General features: G+C 47.0%; 1 protein-coding gene across 8 annotated transcripts in view; it reads left to right on the forward strand.

Moving 5' to 3' along the window:
- Window positions 1–24,258, forward strand: part of BIN3 (bridging integrator 3) — a 48,154-nt gene that overhangs the window by 13,483 nt on the left and 10,413 nt on the right. Inside the window, exons 2-4 of one of the 8 annotated variants that reach the window (XM_078347263.1) lie at window positions 10,213–10,261; window positions 17,706–17,772; window positions 18,100–18,197. In XM_078347263.1, the coding sequence (XP_078203389.1) occupies window positions 18,134–18,197 (64 nt within the window). In that variant the 5' untranslated portion in view covers window positions 10,213–10,261; window positions 17,706–17,772; window positions 18,100–18,133. Of the gene's footprint in view, window positions 1–10,212; window positions 10,262–17,705; window positions 17,773–18,099; window positions 18,198–19,191; window positions 20,569–24,258 lie in introns of those variants that run through there. The other 7 variants (XM_078347265.1, XM_008979133.4, XM_002756846.6 and 4 more) reach the window with 7 other exon arrangements.

Below are 24,258 nucleotides of genomic sequence, written 5' to 3' on the forward strand. Positions count from 1 at the left end.
AATTAGCTGGGCATGGTGGCGCATGCTTGTAATCCCAGCTACTCGGGAGGCTGAGGCAGGAGAATTGCCTGAACCCAGGAGGCAGAGGTTGCGGTGAGTCGAGATCTCACCATTGCACTCCAGCCTGGGTAACAAGAGCGAAACTCCATCTCAAAAAAAAAAAAAAAAAGAGTCCAAAAATAAACCCTTACATATTTGAACAGTTGATTTTTAACAAGGATGCCAGAACAGTTCAGTGGAAAAGAAATAATCTTTTCAACAAACAGCGCTGGGACAAATGGATAGCCACATGCCAAAGAATGAAGTTGGACCCCTACCTCACACCATATTTAAAAATTAACTCAAAATGAGTCAGACCTAAACATAAGAGCTAAACTATAAAACTTCTAGAAGAAAAGACAGGCGTAAATCTTTGTGACCTTAGATTTGTTAAAGGATTCTTAGATATGACACCAAAAGCTGAACAACAAAAGAAAAAACAGATAAATTGGACTTCATCAAAATTTAAAACTTTTTGCTTCAAAGGACACCTATTAAGAAAGTGTAAACCCAGCTCATGGATGAGAGAAAATATTTCTGATTATGGGGTAATACCCAGAATATACAAATAACTCCTACAACTCAACAACAACAATAAAACAGTATTAGAATGGGCAAGCAATTTGAATAGATGTTTCTCCAAAGATATACAAATGAACACATGAAAAGATGTTCAACATCATTAGTCATTAGAGAAGTGCAAATCAGAAATACTACCTCATATCTACTAGGATGGCTAAAATGAAAAAGACGTTAATAAGTGTCGACAAGGATGTGGAGAAGTTGGAACCCTCATATATACCACTGATGGGAATGTAAAATGATACAATTATTGTGGAAAACAGTCTGGCACATCCTCAAAGCTTAAACATAGAGTGACCATATAACCCAGCAGTTTTGCTCCTAGATATATGCCCAAGAGAAATAAAAACATATCCCCACACAATCTTAAACATAAATGTTTGTCACAACATTCATTAATACCCAAAAAGGGAAAACAACCCAATTGTCCATCAAATGATAAGTGGATAAACAAAATGTAAATCCATACACTGGACTAGTATCTAGTGATTAAAAAAAATAAAAGAATGAGGTACTGATATATGCTATGACATGGATGACCTTCAAAAACATTTTGCTAAGTGAAGGAGGCAGACACAAAAGGCCACATACAAATATAATTCTACTTCCGTATAATGTCCAGAAAAGGCAAATCCATGGAGACAAAGCAGAGTAATGGTTGCCAGGGCTGGGGGAGGGGAGTTGTTTGCTAATAGGTGTGGGGTTTCTTTTTGGTATGATGAAAATATTCTAAAATTAGATAGCAGTGATTTTTGCACACTTCTGGGAATATACTAAAAACCCCAAATTGTACACTTTAAAAGGGTGAATGTTATGGTATGTTATTTAAAAATAAACCAGATTCTGAGTAAAGATGACAGATTGAATACATACATCTAATTTATCTCCCTCACAAATCCTACAAAAAGCACATAAAGCAATTTTTTTAAGGCATAAATCCATAGTTCAGGGAGACTAGAAGAGATATCAACAACAAAATTTGGGAATTAGAGTGCAGTTACATGAGGTAACTGACTTAGTTCCAAGAAAGTCAAATTCCAAACTGGCATTTAAGAAAACCGAGAGCAATCCCACCGTCCCAGAATTCTCAAAGGTTTGGGAGTTGGTACTAAGTACCTCTAGAAGTTGAGTGAGGCCAAGGGCTAAGATAACAGGGTGATTGGTTGCAAACTCTTTATGAATGGCTTAGAGCCCTAACATCTCCTCCCTAACTCTGGGAGACTGTCCCCACCCTACCCTAGCAGAAGAGTGAAGAGCCCTCCACCCCAACCCCCACCTCCAAAGAGTTTGTACCCGGGGACACAAAGGTGGATTTAAGGTGTGAAGCTTACAAAAGTTAAGCCTCAGGGCCCCTGACTTAGATGGACCCTTCCAAGACCCTGAAAGGGACCCTAGGCATCCCTATGTTTTGGTAAATGACACAAAGTTATTTGTATTGCAATGAGTTAGGAAAACCTCTGTCTTCATTCCTGCTTTTTCTTCTTGGTCCTACCACTCATGTCATGCAGTCTTGGGGTAGCCTAGGCTTTTTGGGGGGATGGAACTAGGGGAGGGTGAATTAGGAGTATACTGTACGGTGTTAACTATACTTTGTAAATACATCTTTGGAAAACATTAATAAAACAAGAAGAAATTACAGACTACTGAGTTGGAAATCTGTGACAGTTACCTTTTTTGGTCAATTTTAAATACTTAAAAACTAAGGGGAAAATTGGATTTAAGAATAATGAAACACAAAACTGATAAGGTGAGTGCTTAAACCAATAGAAATCATTCTGAAATCAAGCAAAGCATAACAAAACATTTTCAAATTGTATCAAAAGTGAGTAATCTATTAAAAGAACGAGATCCATTTTAAATTGGGATGATGATGGTTTGATAACTCATTTAACGAGGAGGAAATCAGGGAAACACATTGATAAAACATTTAAATTTCTGATGGATTTAACATGAAAGACACAATGAAAACAAAACTCAAGATGTGCCCTTCTACAAAGACATTAGTGATGAACTGGTCACTGTCATTACTTCAAAGAACATGTAAGATTAGTCACTGTACAAGAAATCTTGAAATGTGCCCTGTCATCTTAGTTTATCTGCAGATGAAACATGAGATTTTTCTAAATTTTACAACAATCCTAAAATTTATATATTACCAGTAAGCTGGAAAAAGGCTTTCTAAACCATCTAAAACAAATTTGTAGTAGAAAAAAAAAATCAAACAACCATACCAGAGGAAAGATGGAATTACCTTTTTTACTTTAAGAAAATGATGCTACCAACTCTTTGTTACACGAAGAGGCAACCAAACACTAAGCAGCCCAAAGTGTAGCGTGACAAGATAGAGGTGTGTTAGGCAGATGATTAACAAAAATACTCGATTATTTTCTGACGTTTTTGTCATTTGCTAGCTTTTAAAATTTGGCATGTGTTGTGTTCTTTTCTCTGCCTGAATATTCATTTTCATGACTATTTGTATATTTGTAATTTTATATTTTTTAAATGGGGCATACAAAATTGCAAAAACTTCAAACCCACCTCTGAGAGGGCAGCAAGCATAGCTGAGGGTGGGACTGTCCTAGTGGAGTCAGGAGGATGAAGTGAATTCGCACCCTCAGGGTGCCACGGCACACCCCTTCCCCTCCCCACCACATAGGCACACTTGTGCACACAAACACGCACATACAAACTCTTCCATTGCCAAGTGCCCAGAATGGTAGGAGATTGGAAGAATCTTCTTTAAAGAATTTTACCCACCCAAGTGAAAAGACTAGAAAGATAGTGACATCAGGGCGTTCCTCACAAAACTGTTCAGCCAGATTGCAGATTGCCGATTGCCCTTCCTCGTAGATCAACATGGTTCGTGTGCTCAGAGCTTTTTGTCAGCTCTTTTTTGTCTCCCAGTCACATATGAGAGTAGGCAACTAAAAATTACCACAAATCCAAGGAAAGTACTTAGTATGAAAAATAAAGACAGAGGCCGGGCATGGTGGCTCAAGCCTATAATCCAGGCACTTTGGAGGCCAAGGCGGGTGGATCACCTGAGCTTGGGAGTTCAAGACCAGTCTGACCAACATGGTGAAACTCCTTCTTAAAAAAAAATAAAAATAAAAACAGAAATGGGGGGGGAAAAGTAACTTGGAGGAAAACTAAGTCTATAAAGGGAAGAAGAAGCTTTTTAATTAAAGCTGTTGTTGAGATCCTCAGAGAGAGAAGACATCCGTGAAGTAAAAACAGGATACCATTTTAAAAGGACATCCTGAAAATTTTAAATGGCTCTTGGAAATTAAAAATCTGATAGCAGAAATGAAAACGAAAAAAAAAATCTTGTTAGAAGCATTAGAAGATAAAATTTGAGAAATGGAAATTAGAGAACCCACCAAGGAGGGTCAACATTGAGATTGTAATAGTTTTAGAAGTAAGAAACAGAAGATATCAACAAAATTGTTTAATCCCAGAACTGAAGATTATAAATCAGCAAATTGAAACAGTCCTATGAGTACCCAGCACAGTGGACGAAAATAGGCCTACATTGTTGTGAAATTATACAACACCGGGACAAACATATATTCCTATAAGGTTGCATAAAAAAATAAAAAACGAGTCATATATAAAGAATAGGAATCAGAGTGGCTTCAAACTTCCCCACAGCAGCAGTACTGGGAAGTTAGAAGATGGTGAAGCAACGCCTTTGAAATTCTGGCAGAAATTGTGTACAGCCTTTAATTCTATACCCAGTCATACTAGCCTGCAGGTAGTAGAAAAAGTTTTTAGGATATGCAAAGTCTTAAAAATGATCTTCCACATGCTTTGTTTCCACCAAAATAAGGGGTAAACCAAGAAAGAGAAGGACCAGGGGAAAAGCCATGAGAGACAAGTCAGAGGAATCCCAGAAGAGTTGGTGAAGGGAGAGCTGGGGCTGAGAGCTGCACAGCTGGGGAGCAGGCAGCCAGTCCAGGTTGGAGCGAGGCAGCAACTACAGAGCAGACCGTTCCAGAAGATGCAAGGGAGAGAACACCTGATATGATGAGTGTATCAAAATTAGAGTTAGACCACAGATTGAATTGGGGATAAGTATGTAGACAATTAAGCAAATGAAAGAAAAGTGACCGTTATCAATTTTAGGGAAAGTAAGAAAGTATACATGTTGTTAATTATGTTTTACTGCTGCATGAGGCGTTCTCCCACAACTTAGTGGCTGAAAACAACAATAAATCGTTTCTGTTGGTCAGGAATTTGGGAGTGGCGTGGCTGGGGCTTTGTCTCGGAAACTTTCGTGAGTTTGTGACCCAGTACATTGGCTGGAACTGTAGTCTTCTAAAGCTTTGACTGAGGCGGAACAATCTGCTGTTATCAAGGGCAGGAGGGAAGAAAAATCATAATATCCTCCTAATAATTGACTAAATAGTGAGCTAACCAAGTTATAATGTAACTGTATTGAGAAGAAGTGCTGCAAGCGTGGCTTCGTGAGGGAGAGATGGACACCCAGCAATATTTTGTTTAATTAAATGGTCATCTTCCAAAGTAAAAATTCAATAGCGAACATAGATTTTTAGTGCCTAAAAACCTAACAGTCTACAGGTAGCAATATAAGCATTTATCCTTAGACATGGAAAGGTAAATACCAGAAATTCAGTTGAGTTGAAAGTGGTTGGTTCTGGCAAATGAGATTAGGGAGTCCTGGGAACGTTTTATGCAAGAAATCTTCTTGCCTTATTAGACAATGCACATTATAACTTTGATACTAATAGAGTTTAGTTTAACAAAAGGAAGCCATGCAAGTAATAAAGTAAATACAGGTGAATAGTTGCAAGTTGATGGAGTGGAGGAAGCAGGTCATCCTGTTTGATACCAAAAGAAAAAAAATCACAAAAGAAAAGACAGATTTAGTAGATTTGATTGTGTACTAATCAAAAGCTTCTGTACATGAAACACAAACGTATAAAAGTGAAAGGCAGACACTAGTCCAGGAAAAAAACCCTGATACACAAACCAGAGGGTGGTTAATAAAATATAAACTGTTTCAATCTTTTCAAAAATGTTAACTGTTTAAATCTATCTGGAGGGCAGTTTGGCAAAATGTATCAAAGCCTTGAACACTATACAGAATTGATCCTGGGTGACTTATCCTTGGTGTGCACCAAGATTTAGCTCTTAGAGCTTTTGTTCATAATAGAAAAGTTTTGAAACAGTTGAAATGACCAGCAGTAAGTGATGAGGTTATAGAAATAAAACAAGCGGTACATTTTCATTGTATACCTGAACCACTCATTTTACTTCTGTAGCTCTTAAAAATGAGGAGGGTGAAAATGATACATTCTCATATAAAACCATTCATGATACATATTTCTTTTACTTTTTTAATTTAAAAATTACACAAATATTTACACATACACATGCACACACACGTATACACACTGAATTGGTATTACTGTCAATTTTTTCCTTTGGGGGTGTATGTGTGTGTTGTCCTTTGTGTTCTTCTATGTCTTCCAAGTTTTTAACACTGATCAGGTGCTATTTTTGTAGTCAAGAAAAAACAAGGGTTTGGGTTTTTTGGTTTTTTTTTTTGGTGTATTTGGAAAAAAAAAAAGGAAAGTGCAGAGAAGAAAACAGTAATCATATTCTCACCACCCAAAATTAGCCACTACCAACATTTGGCACATTTGATTCAGTTTTTCTTTCTGTAAATTTAAAAAATACAAATAACAGCACTAAAACATTAACCTTGACCATCTTTTAGATACAAAATTTTGGCTGGGTTTTTTTCCCCCTCTTCTTTTCCTCCCTCATCCCCCCAGTCCCCTTTTATTTCTCAAGTTTTCTGCAGTGAGCATGTTTTTCTTTAATAATTGTTTTAAAGTTACTGTTTCTCATGAGAATACTTTTTTCTTTTTTTGCCCACATGCAACTGTCTTGATTGAGTTATAGAGAATACTTTTTAAGGGAATATACTGTAATTAACTGTAAAGAGTAGAATTTTTAAAATGCTATATAAGTCGTAGACATTTAAAAGATGGTGAGAAGTTTTCCTGGGAGCAGAGAGAGCATTCCTTGTGGGGGGTAGCCATTTGTTCCAGTTGCCCTGGGCAGTCCAAATTGTCCTGATGACATGTACTCCAAAATGTCCCAGTTTGGGACAGGAAACTGTGAAGAGTTTAGATTTGGGGGATTAACGAACAGCCAGTTGGCTGAATCATGGCAGTTGTACTGAGTGAATAGGAAAGAAATGAAAGGTAAGGTTGAGACCATATTACAGAGATACATTAAATACTAATGGACGTTCTTCCACTGATTTGAGGGCTGGAACAGGAAATACACAAGATGCACTTGGTACATGTTATAGTGCCAGAAAGTAAGGAAATAACACCACACATACATACATACATTGATGTGAATATGTCCAAGGACAAAGGGGCCAACTGAAAAAGCTGCCAGTGGCCAAAGCTGGAACAGTTTGAGCATCAAAATAATGTATTGGATTATAACTCAAAATATAAGATAAATATGGGTCCATACTGACAGTGAATGGTTGAATAAATAAGAAGTAGGGCTCTGTGTGATGGCTTCCTCCCAAGGAGTGCAGTAGGGAAAGCGGGAAGGGAGAGTAACTTTACAGTAGGAAGCTGGTGATCAAGGGTCTCACATCAGCAGGGTAAGGCATGTTGACATCGTGGACCCTGGGTATGAGTTGGGGAGAATGGCTCTTCTGCTCTGTGATCTTCTATCCCAAAAGCCATAACACCAGTCCAATCAGGAGAAAAGCATCAGACAGATCCAAGTTGGCATTCTATAGCAGGCCTGACCAGCACTTCTTAAAACTGGGATGGTCCTCAAAAGCAGGGAGAGATTGAGACACTGTCACAGCCAAGCAGAGAGCCTCAGGGCATGTAGCGACTGAAGGTGATGTAGTGACCTGAGTGGGAAGCTGGAATTGAGAAAGGACATGGGAAAATCGAGGAGATCTGAAGACTCTATCACTGTTAGTTCGTTAATTGTGACCAGTGAACCACACTAATACCAGGTGTTAATAAAAGGGGAAACTGAGGGTGGGTCGCATAGAACTGCACACTTTCTTCACAATTTTTCTTTAAAACTTTTAAATGAAGGATTTTTTTTAAATGTTCTAATAGGGCTTTTGAGCAGGTGAGTTGAAAAATACTCAGAACAGTATGATAATTCTGTGATTGTATCTGTAGTAAAAAGACAAGGAGAGACCTTTTCCATCTGCGCGGTGTACATAAACCCTCATTGTGCCAGAGCACCCAGTTCAGCACGCACATCCTCCCTGTTCATTTCCAGACCCGTAAGAACAGTGGGCACCTTTGAATTCCGTAGGACTTCAAGACTAGGTATTTTGATCACATACTTTATAACATATTCATGTGAAAAGAGTATTGAGCTGTGGGTAGCAGAGAGAAAACGGCTGGACACCAGGAGCCCTGGTTGCTTCTGGTTCTCTGGTGACCCAGCAGAGTGACCCTGGGCTTGTCACTGAACCTCTCTGGATCTGCTTCCTCATCTACAAAAGGAGAGGGTTGAACTGGGGAAAAAATTTCTATGGTAACTTACAGTTCTAAAAATACTGTGCTACTAAATTAAGGTTTAGAGGGAGGCTGCAGCACCACAAATAATGGAATCTATGTTTCTGATTTCTTAGTCCCTTGTCTGCAGTACTAAACTCCAAGAATCATTTTGAAGACCACTCTGAGACTTCTTTAGAATTCTCATCCTACTCCCCATATTCTTGGAGTGGAGATTCAGTTTAGAATTCCAGTTTTAGATGAGCTGAAGGGATTCCAACTCCTTTGTTTCATAGTTTAAGAAACTGGGCTCCAGAGATTGCGATTTGTTCAGATCACAAAACAAGTCAGAGGCAGAGGCCAGGTTTCCTGATATCTGGTCTAGAGCACTTTCCACTGCAGTGTCCTTCCCACAATACGGGCTGTCTTTTGCACTGCCACCGGGACCTCATTTGCACTGTCTCCAGAATGGTCCTTGAGGGCAATTGCTCACTTTCCGAAACTATCATGTCTGTCAGCTCTAATCAGTAAGAAAGAGAAAAGTAACCAGGGTGTGGGGACAGAACACATCTCCCCATGAACTTTTCTTCTTTAGGTCTGAGAAAGGAAAACAACAGTTTCATTTTTTCTTTTCCTTTTCAGTGCCAGACCTTACCTTTCCTCCCTGGTTATTATATAGCCAGAAATTATTTATTTACAGAAGCCATGCGAATCAGCCAGCTCCCAAAGGGTTAACACTCGCAAATTATGGGGCTGGGTTAACAATAAACAGGATGTCCTCCAGAAATTAAATTTAAACCACTGTGACTCAGGCTGGCCCATCCCCTTTACTGGATTGCTGTCTGGGGTCATTATCGGTGGTTAATTATACCATTGGGTTTAGCAACAGTGTGTTGGTCAGTTTGGGCCAAAGGAAAGCAGGCTCAGGGAGAAGGGGGTGTGGAGGGAAGGGTGGGACCTGGGCCTGGTGGAGTGGGTCTGGTGTGTTGTGGAAACGTGAGGTTTGAATGGAAGAGCCAAAAGGAGAGTGATGAGCATGACTGGCTGAAAGCCCTCTGCCAGGAGCTGATCCCAAGGATTCTCGACTCACCTCCTACCTGGGATCTGGAGCCTACCCTTTCCATAGCCATTGGGATGTACTTTCTAGCCTGGCCGCTTTTCTTCCTGGAATTGGAGAATCATAGAATGCTCAGTGCCTCAAGGGAGCTTCTAAATGACCTAGTTAATCCACTCATTTTATGGAGTAGGAAATGAAGTCCCAGTGCAGTGGTTACCTGCCGAAGGGCAGCCTCCCCTCCCTTCCCCTCCTCTCCCTCCCCTCCCCTCCCCTCCCCTCCCCGCTCTGCCCCGCCCCACCCCACCCCTAGGTTTTTTTGTTGTTGGTTGGTTGGTTGGTTGGTTGGTTTTCATTTTGTTTTTGAGACAGTCTTGCTCTGTCAGCAGGCTCTGAGTACAGTGGCTCTATCTTGGCTCACTGCAACCCCCACCTCCCAGGTTCAAGCGATTCTCCTGCATCAGCCTCCTGAGTAGCTGGGATTATAGGCATGTATCACCACAACCAGCTAATTTTGTATTTTTAGTAGAGATGGGGTTTCACCATGTTGGCCAGGATGGTCTTGATGTCTTGACCTTGTGATCTGCCCGTCTCGGCCTCCCAAAGTGCCAGGATTACAGGCACAAGCCATCACACCCGTTGGTTGGTTTTTGAGATAGGGTCTTGCTGTATCACTTAGGCTAGAGTACAGTGGTGCAATTATAGCCCACTGCGGCCTCAAACTCCTTGCCCTCACCTTTTCTTTGTCTTTAAATGACGATCAGTGGGAAAGATGTTCTGAGGCAGAACCACCTGCATCTGACACTGAAGGTGGGAGGACCTCTCTTTCTCAAAACCAAACCCAGATGCTGACGGTTGCACACCCACCAGGGCACATGGTCCAAGTACCCAGTAGCAGGCCATGGCCACGCTTCCTCGCCCTCCTGGGGGAGGGCGGCCTGTACTGTACTGATACTTTGAGCTGCATCCTTCCCCACTTCTCACAATATCCCTCTTTGTCTCTTTCTCCTATAGGATTCCTTTTAAGATTGGGCAGCCCAAGAAACAGATTGTGCCCAAAACAGTGAGTAACCCGATTGTTTTGCTGTGAGATTCAGTTCTGTATCACATGGCCTTTGCATAGAACCAAAGCTTTGAATCAACACATCCTGGGGCTGGAAAGACAGCAACCTGGGCCTCCTCCCACTTATGCAGATCCAGAACCTCACATAGACTGGGGCTTAGAGGGGCCTGCTGTCCCGGGATATTTCCCCCAGTAAGGTTAGCCCGGGCTCTTCATCACCCTTGGGCAGGTGGAAGAGGTGGATTACCAAAAGGTAGAGAAAGATACTGCTTCAGAGCAGTCCACCTCTAGGGACTGGCTTGCGGTCTACTTTTTTTCCTGAGAGCATTCCTGAAACACAGCGCCCTCCCACCAAAGATACTGCCCAGGCAGTTACCTCAGTTGCAGAAAAGACCAAGAAGCTTTTCCCAGTGCCCTCAGCCTGTTTCTCCCAACTTCCAAATGCATTCTTGGCCATGAGTCACTCAGCGGGAGGGGAAGATTGAATCCCTCCACCCTTTAACACCCCCATCACCTCCCCCCAATTTTTCATCCCTATTGTATCTCCAGAATGGGAAAGGAAGAGAATCATAGATTCTTAGGAAATTAGAACTGGAAGCTCATAGAGATTAACTAGTCCAACCTCCTGATTTTTCCTGATGAGGAAAACGAGGCCCGTGGAAGGTTGCAGCGACTTTCTCAAGTTATAAAAACCCCACACTGGCAAAGCTGGAGTTAGAGCTCAGGTTTGAGCTTCTGGCCAATATTCTTTCCATTGCCTTATGCTTCCCTGGGCTGTCAAGCCCTCCCAGTGTTTTGGAATCCCAGTGCAGAATAGCCTTTTCAACCCCCTGACCCACAAATCTGAATGGGTCTTTTGGTTTTAACATGGGAGACCACAACTATAGCGCCTCTGTGACGTGACAGCTGCAGAAAGTCCAGTGCTGTGCTGGCAACAGAGGTCCTCGTCTGTCATCCCAGTCCCTGACAGTTCTCCTTGTCTTACTAGCTTTTCCCCCTCCTTGGCACAGCTCTCAGAAGCACAGGAAAGAGATTGCTTCAGTCTGGTGAGAAGTTTGGCACACATCTGACCAATGGCTCCATCTCTGGCAAATCCAAAGTTAGGTCACTTGAAAGGAAACGGGCAAGTTAAAAGCTCCCTGACTGGATGCAGTGGCTCATGCCTGGAATCTCAACACTTTGGGAGGCCAGAGTGGGAGGATCATTTCAAACAAGGAGTTTGAGACCAGCCTGGGCAACAAAGTGAGACCCCGGCTCTACAAAAAAAAAAAGTGCCTGTAGTCCCAGCTACTTGGCAGGCTAAAGCAGGAGGATCGCTTGAGCACAGGAGTTCAAGGCCGCAGTGAGCTATGATTGCACCACTGCACTCCACCCTAGGTGATAGACTGAGACCCTGTCTGTTTAAAAAAATGCGGGGGGCATCTCTGCTTCACGCAGAGACAGGTGATGACCACCTCAGCGCTGATCTCCCATGCAGAGGCTGACCATCTGTGGAGGCTCTCAGCTGAAGTCCAAAGAATCTGGGTGTGCACATGTTGGGCTCTAGCCGGCTGCAGGAAGTGGGAAGGTGTGGCTTTGAGTCTCCAGAGTTTAATCCATGACAGATCTGAAAGGGAAGTGGTTTCAAGAGGGGTCTTTTGTTCTGAATGCTTGCTACAAACAGGCAAACAAAAACCCTCCCGGCACCCCAACCTTTATCGAAATGGACTTTGTTCTCCACAAAAAGTGTAGGCAAATGAGCTGCTTTGCCAGTTTGTTGGCAGCAAAATCTCTGGCTCCATTCATCTAAGGAGTGGCAGGGACTCACAGGGAGGGCAGATGCGCTCGGGGCGTCCCTCTTCCTTCCTCGCATCTGTCTCACTGGAGATGGAATTGTGGTCCTCTGATTACGGTATCTGCTCTCCCAGATAGACTGGGGATCAGGTTGGGGTCAAGAAACAGGTTCAGAGGCTGGCAGTCTGGGTCCCCATCCTGGCTCTGCCATGTGCCATCTGTGACCTTGGGCAAGTTCCTCAACCTCTTGAGCCTTTGTTTTCTTATTTGTAAAGTGAGGATAATGACAGTACCCGTGTCACAGATGTTACTTGAGGCTCAGACAAGGTAGCACATTGAAAGTACCTAACATAGTGCCTGGCACAAAATAAGCCCCCAGTTAATATTAATGACATCACAGGAAGCTGGTTGACTTGACCCTCTTTATGAACCATCAGGGACTCAGCCTGTCCCAGGCAGCCACATTTCACAACGCAGCAAAGTCAGTGGGGCCTTTGATCTCTCACAAGGAATCACAGCTGAACTACACAGCTTGGAGTAGAGATTTGCTTCCCTGGCCTATACCCCTCTGCTCCCCAGAGGCACTGAAGTAGAATTAGCAAGACCCTGCCTCTTCAGTCTCATTCCCCACCCACTACCTCCTTCCAGCCCCCAAAACAGGCCTGGGCTGTGCAGTTGTCTCAGCATCTCTGGCAGCTGCCCTTCAACAGCAGTGACGCATTCTGTTGTTCTTGCCCAGGCACTTTCAGGGAGGGGAGCAGCTGTGGCTCTTTGGGTTATTGGAAGTCATGGAGCCCCTGTCATGGGAAGAAATGCTCATGTTATCTTCAGGGAATTTCAGGAGGTTTTTGGCTCAAGGCACCCAACTGTCAGGCACAAAGGAAGCATTGTGTCCCTACCCTCAGTGTTCTCCTTTACCCAGGTTATTCACACAAATCCATTATTGTCAAGGCTTTGGCTGGAATGGCTTGTTCCTGCTGGGGCTGACCATTAGAACTGAGATGGAGGGAAAAGAGCTCCCCACCATCCCAATCCTCATCTTCCACCCAGTCCCCTGCTGCTCCCCAGGTCCCATAAAGTGGCTGGAGCATCTTAGCCTGGAAAGAAGCCGCCATAACTTCCTACATAACCAGGGAGGAAGGAAGAGGTCTTTGAAGCTTTGCTGTTTGTGTCCCTCTGCATCAAGGGTTACTCTGGGTCTTAAACACAAGGAACGCACACACCAAGGTTCCTAGCCAGGTGGATGCTCTGCGAAGTCAGGACAAAGAGAGTCTGGCCACACAAAGCCTCCACTGGAGAAGGATTTTCACCTGCCAGGCAGTAGGGCCCTCAGCCTCATTAATCCTGCTTAATACTGCTAGAACATACCTTCAGGGAGTCCACATTCCACCCAGAGCATCCCTTGAAGGAGGAGCTTCCCACAGTGCTGCGATTCTGAGCTTCTCAGATTCCGATCAGATGCACCTCAGCCCTGGGATCAGAGCCCCGGCCTTGCCTGCCAGTTTCCTTTCTCACTTCACCATGAGCATAAGTTGGGGTGGGAACTCAGCCTGTTTATTCACTTAGCAAATACTGGGTTTCCACTCTGCGCCAGGGCCTGACCTGGGCACTGCCAGTTGAGCTGGGAATAGCACAGCCCCTTCCTCCCACCCTGGGCCTTAGAGAATGAATGCAGGACGTGGCCAAGGGTAGTCATCTGGGCCTTGGTTCTCCCTGCACTAACCTTGCCAGCCTGGCCCAGCCTGCCCTGATCTCCTGACGGTCCATGCACATGTGTTTACACTTGCATTGTTGACTGGGGTCCAATTGCCTTTTTGGCAAAGGCATCAAGCAGTCAAAGATGTTCAGATCTTTTCTGTCTGGCTCTTTTCCTTGGAATGAGCCTCCAGTGTGTCCCTTTAGTCCCTTAGCCATTATCTGAGAGGCTAGAATTCTGGCAGTGTCCCTGTGCATCTTTCCCCAGTGGAAGAGAGAGCTCTTGGAGCAGTGAGCTACAGAAGCCACCCACCCTGGCCGCTGACAGCACGGGAGGTGAGATGTTTCTGAACTCCTCTCAGGCTGTCAGATGGCCTTCAGTGGCACCAAGTAGAAAGAGCATACTCCGTCCCCTGACCTGCTCCTCAGCTCCATTGTGAGACCTCAGCTCCTCAGCTTCCAGAGTGATCCAACCCAGCTAAAAACCTGAAGTCCCTCCCGGTGCAAGTCCAAGCAGTCCCCAGCCAGGGAGACCAGGTGTTCTCTGACATCCCACACACACCGGCACACTTGGGGGATTGCAAAAGAGAGGAAGGGAGCCAAAGACTGGGGGCCCCAGGGTTCAGCAGACTCTCAGCTTCCCTCCCAGAGAGCACCTCCTGTGCGTTCTGGATCTCTAGATGAGCTTGGTTTGGGCCAAGTAGTGCTTCGTTTTAATTTTCTCTTTCTGGAAAGAAATACTTTTAATAAGTGAAGATGCTGCTCAGCCATCATACCCTGCAAGGTTAGACAAAAGATGTGTCGGCTGGGTGTGGTAGCTCATGCCTGTAATCCCAGCACTTTGGGAGGCCAAGGCAGGCAGATTACTTGAGCCAGGAGTTTAAGACCAGCCTAGACAATATGGTGAAACCCCATTTCTACCAAAAAAAAATTTTTTTCCAAAAATTAGCCGGGTGTGGTGGCTCACTCCTGGAGTCCAAGCTACTTGGGAGGCTGAGGCATGAGAATTGCTTGAGCCTGGGAGGCAGAGGTTGCAGTGAGTCGAGATTGTGCTACCACACTCCAGCCTGAGTGACAGAGTGAGACTCTATCTCAAAAAAAAAAAAAAAAAAAAGAAGAAGAAGAAAGATGTGTTTAGCAAAGGGTGCTAGGGCACTGCCACAGCACCCAGGCATGGGCCTCCACCCTTAGCCAACATCAGGGTTTCCTTAGCTGCCAGTTTCCTGCGTGCTTGGGGCAGCTTCTCCTCTCTGCGAACAGGTTTATAGCACAGTCTGCAGCCCCAGATTGCTCTGGTCTTCCCGGAACCCCAGTGAGCAGGAGAAAAACACGGAAACTAACATTTAGTGAGCACTGCCGTGGACCAGGCACCTTGCAGTCTGTTCTACGTACGCGGCCTCTTAATCCTCAGAAGGAGCCACTGAGGTAGATATTATTATCAACTCTTTTCTTATAAGCCACCTAAAGTTGGCTGGGTGAGGTTGCTTACACCTGTAATCCCAGCACTTTGGGAGGCCAGTACAAAAGGATCACTTGGGGCCAGGAGTTCAAAACCAGCCTAGGCAATATAGTAAGATCCTGTCTCTACAAAAATTTAAAAATTAGCCAGGCATAGCGGCATATTCCTATAGTCTCAGCTACACGGGAGGCTGAGACAGGAGTATTGCTTGAGCCCAGAAGGTCAAGGCTGCAGTGAGCTATGATGACACCACCGCATTCCAGCCTGGACAACAGACAGAGCAAAACCCTGTCTCAAAAAAAAACAAAAAGTCCTCAGTACTATCAAGGCTCCACAACTAGTATGAGAGTTCATATCTTACCTATCTCTGCTCATGCATTATTCTGTGGCCCTGCTGGAGAAAACTAGGCTGACACCAAAGTACAGACTTTCCAGGGCCCTGGCAAGGCTCCTTCACACCAAAGCAAATTCCCACCTGCAGTCACTGCGGAGCCTTTCCCTTCCTTTAGCGGAGACTGTTTTTTCCCTGCTAACTGGAAATCCCCTGGGACAGGCAGCACTTTAAATGCTTATCAAGCATTTGTGCTTTAGTGGGAGTGAATTTTGAATTTTTTTCTTAAGAGTAGCTTTTGCTGGATCCTAAGGAAAGTAATGATAAAATTAATGGATTCCTGGGTGGGGAAAGAGTCTGCTGAAAAGAGGATGGGAGGCTGGGGCACCAATGGTGGATTTTACTTCACAGTTTTGTAGAAGGTACTAGATGCCACGATCATAAAGTAAGTAAAAGACCATTTTTTCTCCTGCTTCCGGATTTTACAGTTGAAATGAGGAAGGTACAGCTATCTCCATGCAAGGGAGTCTGTTGTCATGCCCTGAGGGCAGGCCAGAGCTAAGCAGAGTCTCTGTCCAACTCTCTCTGGCCTTATCGCTGCCGTCCAAAAGGCCCATCAGCAAGCAGATTTGTATCTAGCTGTTGTTTATGTGCACTGCCAGGGCCCATGTCTGTTTGAATCAACCAGGGTATCCCCAGGTCCTGGCAGAATGCATCCCACTTAATACGTGCTCAATACATGTTTGTAGGAATGAATATTGTTTACATTTGAAACAAAAAGACCTGAACCAGGACTCTGGATGCTAGCCTTGCATTGCCACCATAATCTCCTGCATCCTTAGGGAAGTCACTTCCCTCTCTGGGCTTCAGGCTCCTCATTTGTGACATGACTGCTGGATGGCAGTGATGGGAACAGCCTGGCTCTGACAGTTTCTGCAAATATGTACTGCCTGACCCTCAGCCTGTAGCATAAGCAGAAGTCAGGATCTAGGGCTCTCGGGGGCAGGAGTCTCAGGGAGCAGCCAGGAAGACTGCTTTCTTAGGTCAAGGCTTTCATTCATCAGAAAATGCCTTCTAGGAGAGTGATGGTTACGAATGCAGGCCGTGGAGCCAGGTTGCCTGGGTTCCATTCCCACTGTGCTCAACTTTGTTCTTCACCAATGGGGTGACCTTGGCCAGGGTATATAACCTGGGTCCCCGTGACCACCTCAGTACTGTCACCTGATAGTCACGCCTGCCTTGGAGATGAATGTAGAGAACTCCATTCTTGGAAAGCACACGGTGAGGGACTCTGAATGTGAGTTAGCGGTTTTGACTGCTCAGAGCACGAAGCCCAGAAGCTGGCCCCTGACGTCCGCTGCTCTGGCCAGGGAGAGAAGGAAGGACTGGCCTCTAGCCTAGTCTCCGTCTTTGCCTCTTGATACCATTTACTTCCCATTCCACGCCCATAAGAGACCCATGCTGAGGCCCCTTTTTACAGATAGTGAAGTCTAGGCACTAGAAGAAAGTACTAGATTCCTTAACTTGCAAATGCAGCCCTGGGTTTAGGACTCACCCATTTGGTTTCAGTGGTGCTGGCTCTCGAGAGTCGCTGTCTGGTTGGGAATGGAGAGAGCCTGCCTGAGTCAGTAGTCATAGTGTCTGTGTTTGATGCATCCCAGTCACAAAGCACAGGAGCATGCTTGTTCCTGACCCACCTCAAGCCCAGCAGGGGCAGGTGGCCCTGAGAAGAGGGCATGGTAGGAGAGGAGGCGCCCTTCATGGACCTGGAAACTAGGAAGAGCAGAGACAGCCCCCAACTCCAGACCCGCCCTCTCCTCTACTCACTGCTGCCTCCCTGGATGGGATCCATTCACATTCTGAGCACCCTGACCACCTCCAGCCTGGGTTGAGGAGGGCACACAGCAAGTGCCTTGCTCCCAGCTGGGAAGAGCAGAGCCACAGTCCGCTGCCACCTGCCTGACTGGCCCCTCTGGGAGGGGAGCCTTCTTCCCTCAATCAAACACTTAATTAGTTTGGGAACACAGGAATACCATGTCAGGAGCGATCTGTTGGTGCTTGTGTGAACTGAACCCTGTTGTTTTCTGTGGACTGGGGCAGGGTGTGGAGAGAGGTTCAGGAGGCTGGGAGGTTTTTTCCATCGTGCTGTCATTTCTCCAATAATTGAGTTATCTCTCTCATTGCAGGTGGAGAGAGACTTTGAAAGGGAATACGGAAAACTCCAGCAGTGAGTGTGAACCCCAAAAGGCTAAGGTGGGAGGCAGGAGAGACAAGGGCCCCCTGCCAGGTCTCGCCTGTCTGCCCACCACCCTTCACTGGGCTGCCCCTCTGCCCCGTGAGCATCCTAGAAGCAGAGGGCAGCTCGGGTCACCAGGCTGCTGGAATCGTTTCCCAGCAGTGGCCGCGTGAGAGTCATTCACTCGAAGCCTTTGGGTGTAGTGCCACTTCAGACAGCGGGAAATGTCCCCATGTGGAAGGGCCCCTTCTCCTCCTCCTTGGCAGGCCCTCCAGAGTATCTGGGCTTCCCTCAGTTAGGGGAAGGGAAGTGGGATCCCCAGCAACCTGTCCCCTGCCTTGCAGGCTGGAAGAGCAGACCCGGAGGCTGCAGAAAGACATGAAGAAGAGCACTGACGCCGACCTGGGTAGGTGGCTTTCCACCTGCACCACTGGCTGGGCAGGTGAGGCAGAGGTGGGCACCCTCCCTCAGCCCCCAAGGGCTAACTGACGTCGTTGCACTCAGAGGATGCATACCCAGTGTCCTGAGAAGCGGCCTAAGGATGGTCACTCCTCACTAGTCAGATCCTACTTCCCACAGAGTTCGCACCACCCCACTTTGGATGTGGGTGCCAGGGCAAGGCTCTCCTGGGATTCTAGTCAGAACAATACTGCAGCTGGTGGAAGCTTCTGGTAGTAGATGTCTCCTTTGCCTCAGAATCCGGGCTGCCAGCTCAGGCTGTCCAGAGGGAAAGGGAAGCACATTCCCTCCTGCAGAAACAAGACTCCCTGGCCTTCTGGGCCAGGCACTCCAGTGGCAACAGGAATGGAAGCTGTGGTGTGTTGAAACAGGAGGTTGAGTTAAAGTGTAAGGCCAGAAATGCCCCAGATAATTCCGTCATAACAAAGGGTACTGGGAGGTCCATGGGTGGTGGGGGCCAGCAGGTGCTGGGAAACAGCTCGGGCCCTTGGGGAGGTTTCCTGGCTGCAGAGTTCTTGTTTGAAGCAGGAGCCCAGAGCCACAGGCAGGTGTGGGATAAGGGAGCGTCCAGAGCCCTTGTCACAGGCCACGTCCCAGGAAGGAGGTGATGAGCAGCTGGGAGAGGTAAAGAACTGCTCCTTGAGGTTCTTTCTCCAAGGCCTTGACTTTTCCACCACAGAGCAGCGAGCACTTGACTAAAGGTTGATCAGTGGCTTCAGCACTCCGTGTGTACCTCTGGACAGCCAACTAAGCTCTACCTCAGTTCTCTTACCCAGGAAGCAAGCACAGGGAATGCCAGCCCAAGTGGCATGGGCTGGTGTTGAAGTCACCTGAGCAACTCAGAGAAGCACTGAGAACGGCCTGGCACGGGTCAGCTCTCGGGGGATGTCAGCTCCTGTTGTCACCGTCATCATTGTTGGCAGCAAGGCTCCCTGACTGGTTGGACCTCCACTGCTCCTTCCCTGGGTTCAGTGGGAGGGACATGTCTATATACCACACTGGGATGGGGACCTGAAAGAGACTTGGGTCTGGCCAGGACTGCTCACTTCCTCTCATTCAACAGATACTGACTGAGAACCCACCTGTGCCGGGCACTCTCAGTGCTAGAGAGTCAACAGCAAGACAAAATGAGAGCTTACGATCTAGGAGGAAGGCCCGCAAGAGATCCAAGAGGATAAGTATAACGACACATCATGGCGAGCACTGTCAAAAACAGTCAGGAGGTGGAGAGTGACCGGGTCCAGGGAGGCCTTTCTGGGGAGGTGTCCCTTGGGCAGAATCCTAAAGGAATGAGTAACCCACACAAGTAGAGCCAAGGAAAGAGGGCCTGAAACATAGCAGACAGCAAGCATGGAGGCCCAGAGGCCGTGGATAGCAAGCATGGAGGCCCAGAGGCCGTGGACAGCAAGCGTGGAGGCCCAGAGGCCGTGGACAGCAAGCGTGGAGGCCCAGAGGCCATGGACAACAAGCGTGGAGGCCCAGAGGCCGTGGACAGCAAGCGTGGAGGCCCAGAGGCCGTGGACAGCAAGCGTGGAGGCCCAGAGGCCGTGGACAGCAAGCGTGGAGGCCCAGAGGCCGTGGACAGCAAGCGTGGAGGCCCAGAGGCCGTGGACAGCAAGCGTGGAGGCCCAGAGGCCGTGGACAGCAAGCGTGGAGGCCCAGAGGCCGTGGACAGCAAGCGTGGAGGCCCAGAGGCTGTGCATGCTGACCAGAGATGCAGGAAAGCCAGCAGGATGGGGAAGGAGCCATCTTCAGTCCCCTCAGCCACTCCAGCTGCTGAATAATGCTGTTATAGTTGTGAAGAAAATTTCTCCTACGTGAGCTCTTCTGACCTTGAGATTGGCAGGGCACATGACACACCCATTTTATGAAAGAGGAAACTGACATGTCCATTTGATCAACAGGAAGAGTTTAGCTCCTCTTTTCAAGCCCAGGGCCTTGTCTCCACAGCGAAGCCTGCCCATGCCCCACTCGTTCCTTTGCCCTGCCACCCCAAACTAGATACAGCCCACTCCGGAACCCTGGCTCATCCACTCTTGGCTTGGCTTGGCTGTGAGCCTAGTGCAAATAGGGGCAGTGTCACTGTCTCCTGACACCATTCAAAGGGCCATAGGGCAGTGGGCACCTAAGGGTGGGATTTGAGGACCAGCTGGCTCCTACTTGGCACTGCAGTTAAGAGGAAAACACTTGAAATGTCCCTAATGAAAGCAGTTATTTGAATTTGTTCCCATTTTATGCCAGCTCCTAACTCTCAGCCAGTTACTGATGTGTAAACACACCTTTCCTACCAAGCACTGATCACAAAAGGAAAACATTCCTTCCCTGGGAGCCGCCGCTGCCACCACCATGCCCTGGTGAGTGCTGACTGCCTGTGCAGGGACTGTGGCTGTCTTGGTCTCTGCCATACATTCTTATGCCAGTGCTAATTCCTGGGCCGTGGACTGGTCTGAACATGCACCTTGCTCCTGGCCCCTAGTGTTGCCAAACTGTGTGTGTCACAAGCCAAGGACCGGATTTGGGAGTTTGTGTGCAGTTGTTTGTTTTCTAGTTATTTCAGGTCTGAGTTACTTGGGTTGCATTTTTCTTGATCAGTCCCCACTGCCTTTCCAGTTCTGGAGCTGCTGTGACCCATTGCTGCCTTTCCTTCCCTGCTTCTACAGACAGCTGCATTGTCAGAGCATAAATGAAGCCAGGTTGTGCTGTGTTCACAGCGGCTTGCTCCGGAACCAAGGAGGGCATCAGGGGTCCATGAGGCGCTATCTGTGGCTATGGAAAGCTTAGTTTTCCAGCAGAGAAACCAGGGTTCGATGGGTGACTATAGAAGCCTAGGATTACTATCCTCAGTCAGGAGTGGTTGTGGGCATAGACAGCACCTCTGGAGAGCAGTGGTGCTGGTTGCAGGGCGGAGGCGAGCCTGACGGCCACAGCAGTCTTCCACATGGGGCGGGCATCAGTGTTGTGGGTGGGCTTGCTGTGCTGCAGGCCGCGGGGCCCCACCTCCAGCCTCTGATTCATGGGCTGGGTGAGACCTGAAAATGTGTGCCCCTAGAATTCCCAGGAGACCCACACTGTGAGCACCACTGATCCGGACAATTGAGGGGAATGGAAGGAGGCCTTTCCTGAGTGTGGAATCTCCTCAGCTCCCCAGCAAGGGGAAAATCCCCAGTTATTCTAAAAAAGATGACTTTTCTTTCAGAAATACATTACTTTCACAGTGCTCTGGTGGATCTTTGAATCTTACATTCCAGAGGCCGCATCAGGACTCCAGAGATCCAGGTGGGGTCCAAGACCCTCACTTTCTCTAAGGTTCAAAGATCACCAGCCTCCTGATGTGGGCCAGCCTGACTGCCCCTCTCCCAGTCCCTGCAGAGAACAATGAGGAGGGATATGTGCCAGAGCAGGGACCACAGACCCAGAGGGGCGTGGAGACCTGCTGTTATTTATTTTGTTTTGAGGGGGAACGGGGTCTTGCTATGTCGTCCAGGCTGGTCTCGAACTCCTGGGCTCAAGGGATCCTCCCACTTCAGCTTCCCAAAGTGCAGGGATTACAGGCATGAGTCATCATGCCCAGCCAAGGCCATGGTGTTCTTGGTGTCATCTACCCCAGCTCTGCTCTACGCGCATGAGTCGGGGGCATCACTGGGCAGGGATTCCAGACACAATTCTCCCCAGGGCCGGCCCCTGAGTCCACTCAGTTCCTTGACTTCCTGACAATGCAACAGCTTTAGGAAAGTGGGGGGGAAGTGGGGCTGGGCCCGGTGACTCATGCCTGTCATCCCAGCATTTTGGGAGGCCTAGGCAGGTGGATCACCTGAGGTCAGGAATTTGAGACCAGCCTGATCAACATAGTGAAACCCCATCTCTACTAAAAATACAAAAATCAGCCAGGTGCCTGTAATATTACCCAGCTACTTGGGAGGCTGAGGCAGGAGAATTGCTTGAACCCAGGAAGCAGAGGTTGCAGTGAGCTAAGATCGTGCCATTACACTCCAGCCTGGGCGACAAGAGCAAAACTCCATCTCAGAAAAAAAAAAGGTGGGAAGAATGTCTCCTCGATCCTCTGGCTTTTTGGGTTGTTTTCCTCAGATATTTTAGAAAGAATAGAAGACATTTTTCAGAAACATTTCCAGCTTTATCTAGAATTTAATTATCTTTCTATTATGCCGTATGTGATCATTTTATGATCAAATCAAGTTACACATTTGTTCCTAAACCTACAGTCACTTCACAGAATTTAAGAGGTGGTTTTTTTCCTTCGTTTCCTCAGCGTTTCTGGAAAGTTTACATTTCCAACCTTCTCCCACAGTTTGCCCTTTTGCTGGGTGACTAGCACTCTCCTAAATTCCAGAAAAATCCCAGGAGAATGCTCCAGGCCTGCTAGTTGTCTACTCAGTGCTGCCTTGCTGGCTGGTGAAGGGACCTGGGGGAGGTGGACCCTTCCTCGGGGAGAGCAGGGTCAGGGGTTGGGCTCATGCCCTGGAGTGCTAGGCAAGGCCACATCTGTAATTAGCTGGGAGGCGAACCTTATGTCATGGGTCAAGACACTTTCCACAGTTAACATCTGTGAAATCAAAATACTGTGACACTTGAGAGTGTAGCCTGGTTTGACTGACAGCAGTTTTTTTTTCTTAGTAGTTTATAGAGTACGTGTCTTAAAACGAAGAGCATCTTAAATTCGGTAACATGCAAATAAAAGAAATTCCCTTGCAGTGTGTCTTCTCTCCTGAGACCTGCCCCAGATACACTCTGACACTGGCACAGACAGCATCAGGCCAGCCTGGCCCTTCTCCATGGCCTCTTCCTGCCCCTCTAGAATTTTGTTTCTAGACTCTAGAAATAATGGATGCCTGAAAACATGTTCAGGCCCAAGAGCTCCAAAGCTGCCAGCAGGTCTCCAGCCCGCCTCTGAGCCGCCTGTGACTCCCAGGCTTCCCATCTGCCCAGCAGGGAATATCAGCACAGGAGGGAGGAGCACAGAGGGGTGGGTGGCACATTCGTGGGGACCGGGTACCAGGGCGCCTGGAAAAACATCAGTGGATGCCCCATCAGAGCCCGTGGACCTGTCCACCAGCTTCCTCCAGGCCAGATCACAAGGAGAGCAGTCAACAGGGAGGCAGCTGGCCAGGGTCAAGGGTCAAGGCCCAACTGGCACTCACAGCCATTTGACCTTGGAGACATTACAAACCCTTTTGTACCTGATCTGCCTCCTCTCTAAAATGGAACCAAAATAATTTCCCCGGGTTGTTTGAGCTCTAAATGAGAGTGTATCGGAACCTTGACAGAACCCCAAGATGGGGACCTGCTAGCAGCTTTGGAGCTCCTTGTCCTATACAAGTTCCCAGATCTCCATTATTTACAAACAAAATTCTGGAGGAGCAGAAAGACACCCTGGAAGAGGGCCATGCTGGCCCAGTGCCGTCTGTGCCAGCTGCAGTGTCCAGGCGAGTCTCAGGGGAAAACACATTTTCCAGTGTATCTCTTCCTACTGGTTATCGAGGAAACTAGGTGTTGGCAGGCTACAGCTGCTGGCCTAATCTGACCTAGTTTGCCAATAAAGCTTTATTGAAACAGCCACATCCATTTTTTATGTATTGTGGCTGGCTGTTTTCACAGCACAAGGCAGAGTTGAGAAGTTGCCACAGAAATCATACTGCCCACAAAGCATGAACTGTTTACCGTTGGGCCCTTTGTAGTGAAAGCATGTGTAAATGGAGTACTGTTACTTTTGTCCATGTGGGAGTCCCACACCAAGCTTCACATACAAACCACCTGGAGACATGGTTTTAAATGCATATTCTTGGGTTCCAGCTTTACTGAATTAGAATCTTTGGAGCCAGAAGCATTATATTATAGCCTCCCACCCAGATAGTCCTTTTCTAACCCAGGGTTTGGAGAACAGGTAAAGCTGCTCAAAAGAATTGCCCAGAACAGTGTCAGCATGGGGAATGAATATTAAACCAGGGGATCATCGGCTCGTGGCTGTGTGGCACTCTGCCATTCTGATGGCTGTGGCAGTGGGAAGAGGTCATCGGGGCAGGCCCCTG

The sequence above is a fragment of the Callithrix jacchus genome, chromosome 13 (assembly GCF_049354715.1).
Source record: "Callithrix jacchus isolate 240 chromosome 13, calJac240_pri, whole genome shotgun sequence".
NCBI classification, from domain to species: domain Eukaryota; kingdom Metazoa; phylum Chordata; class Mammalia; order Primates; family Cebidae; genus Callithrix; species Callithrix jacchus.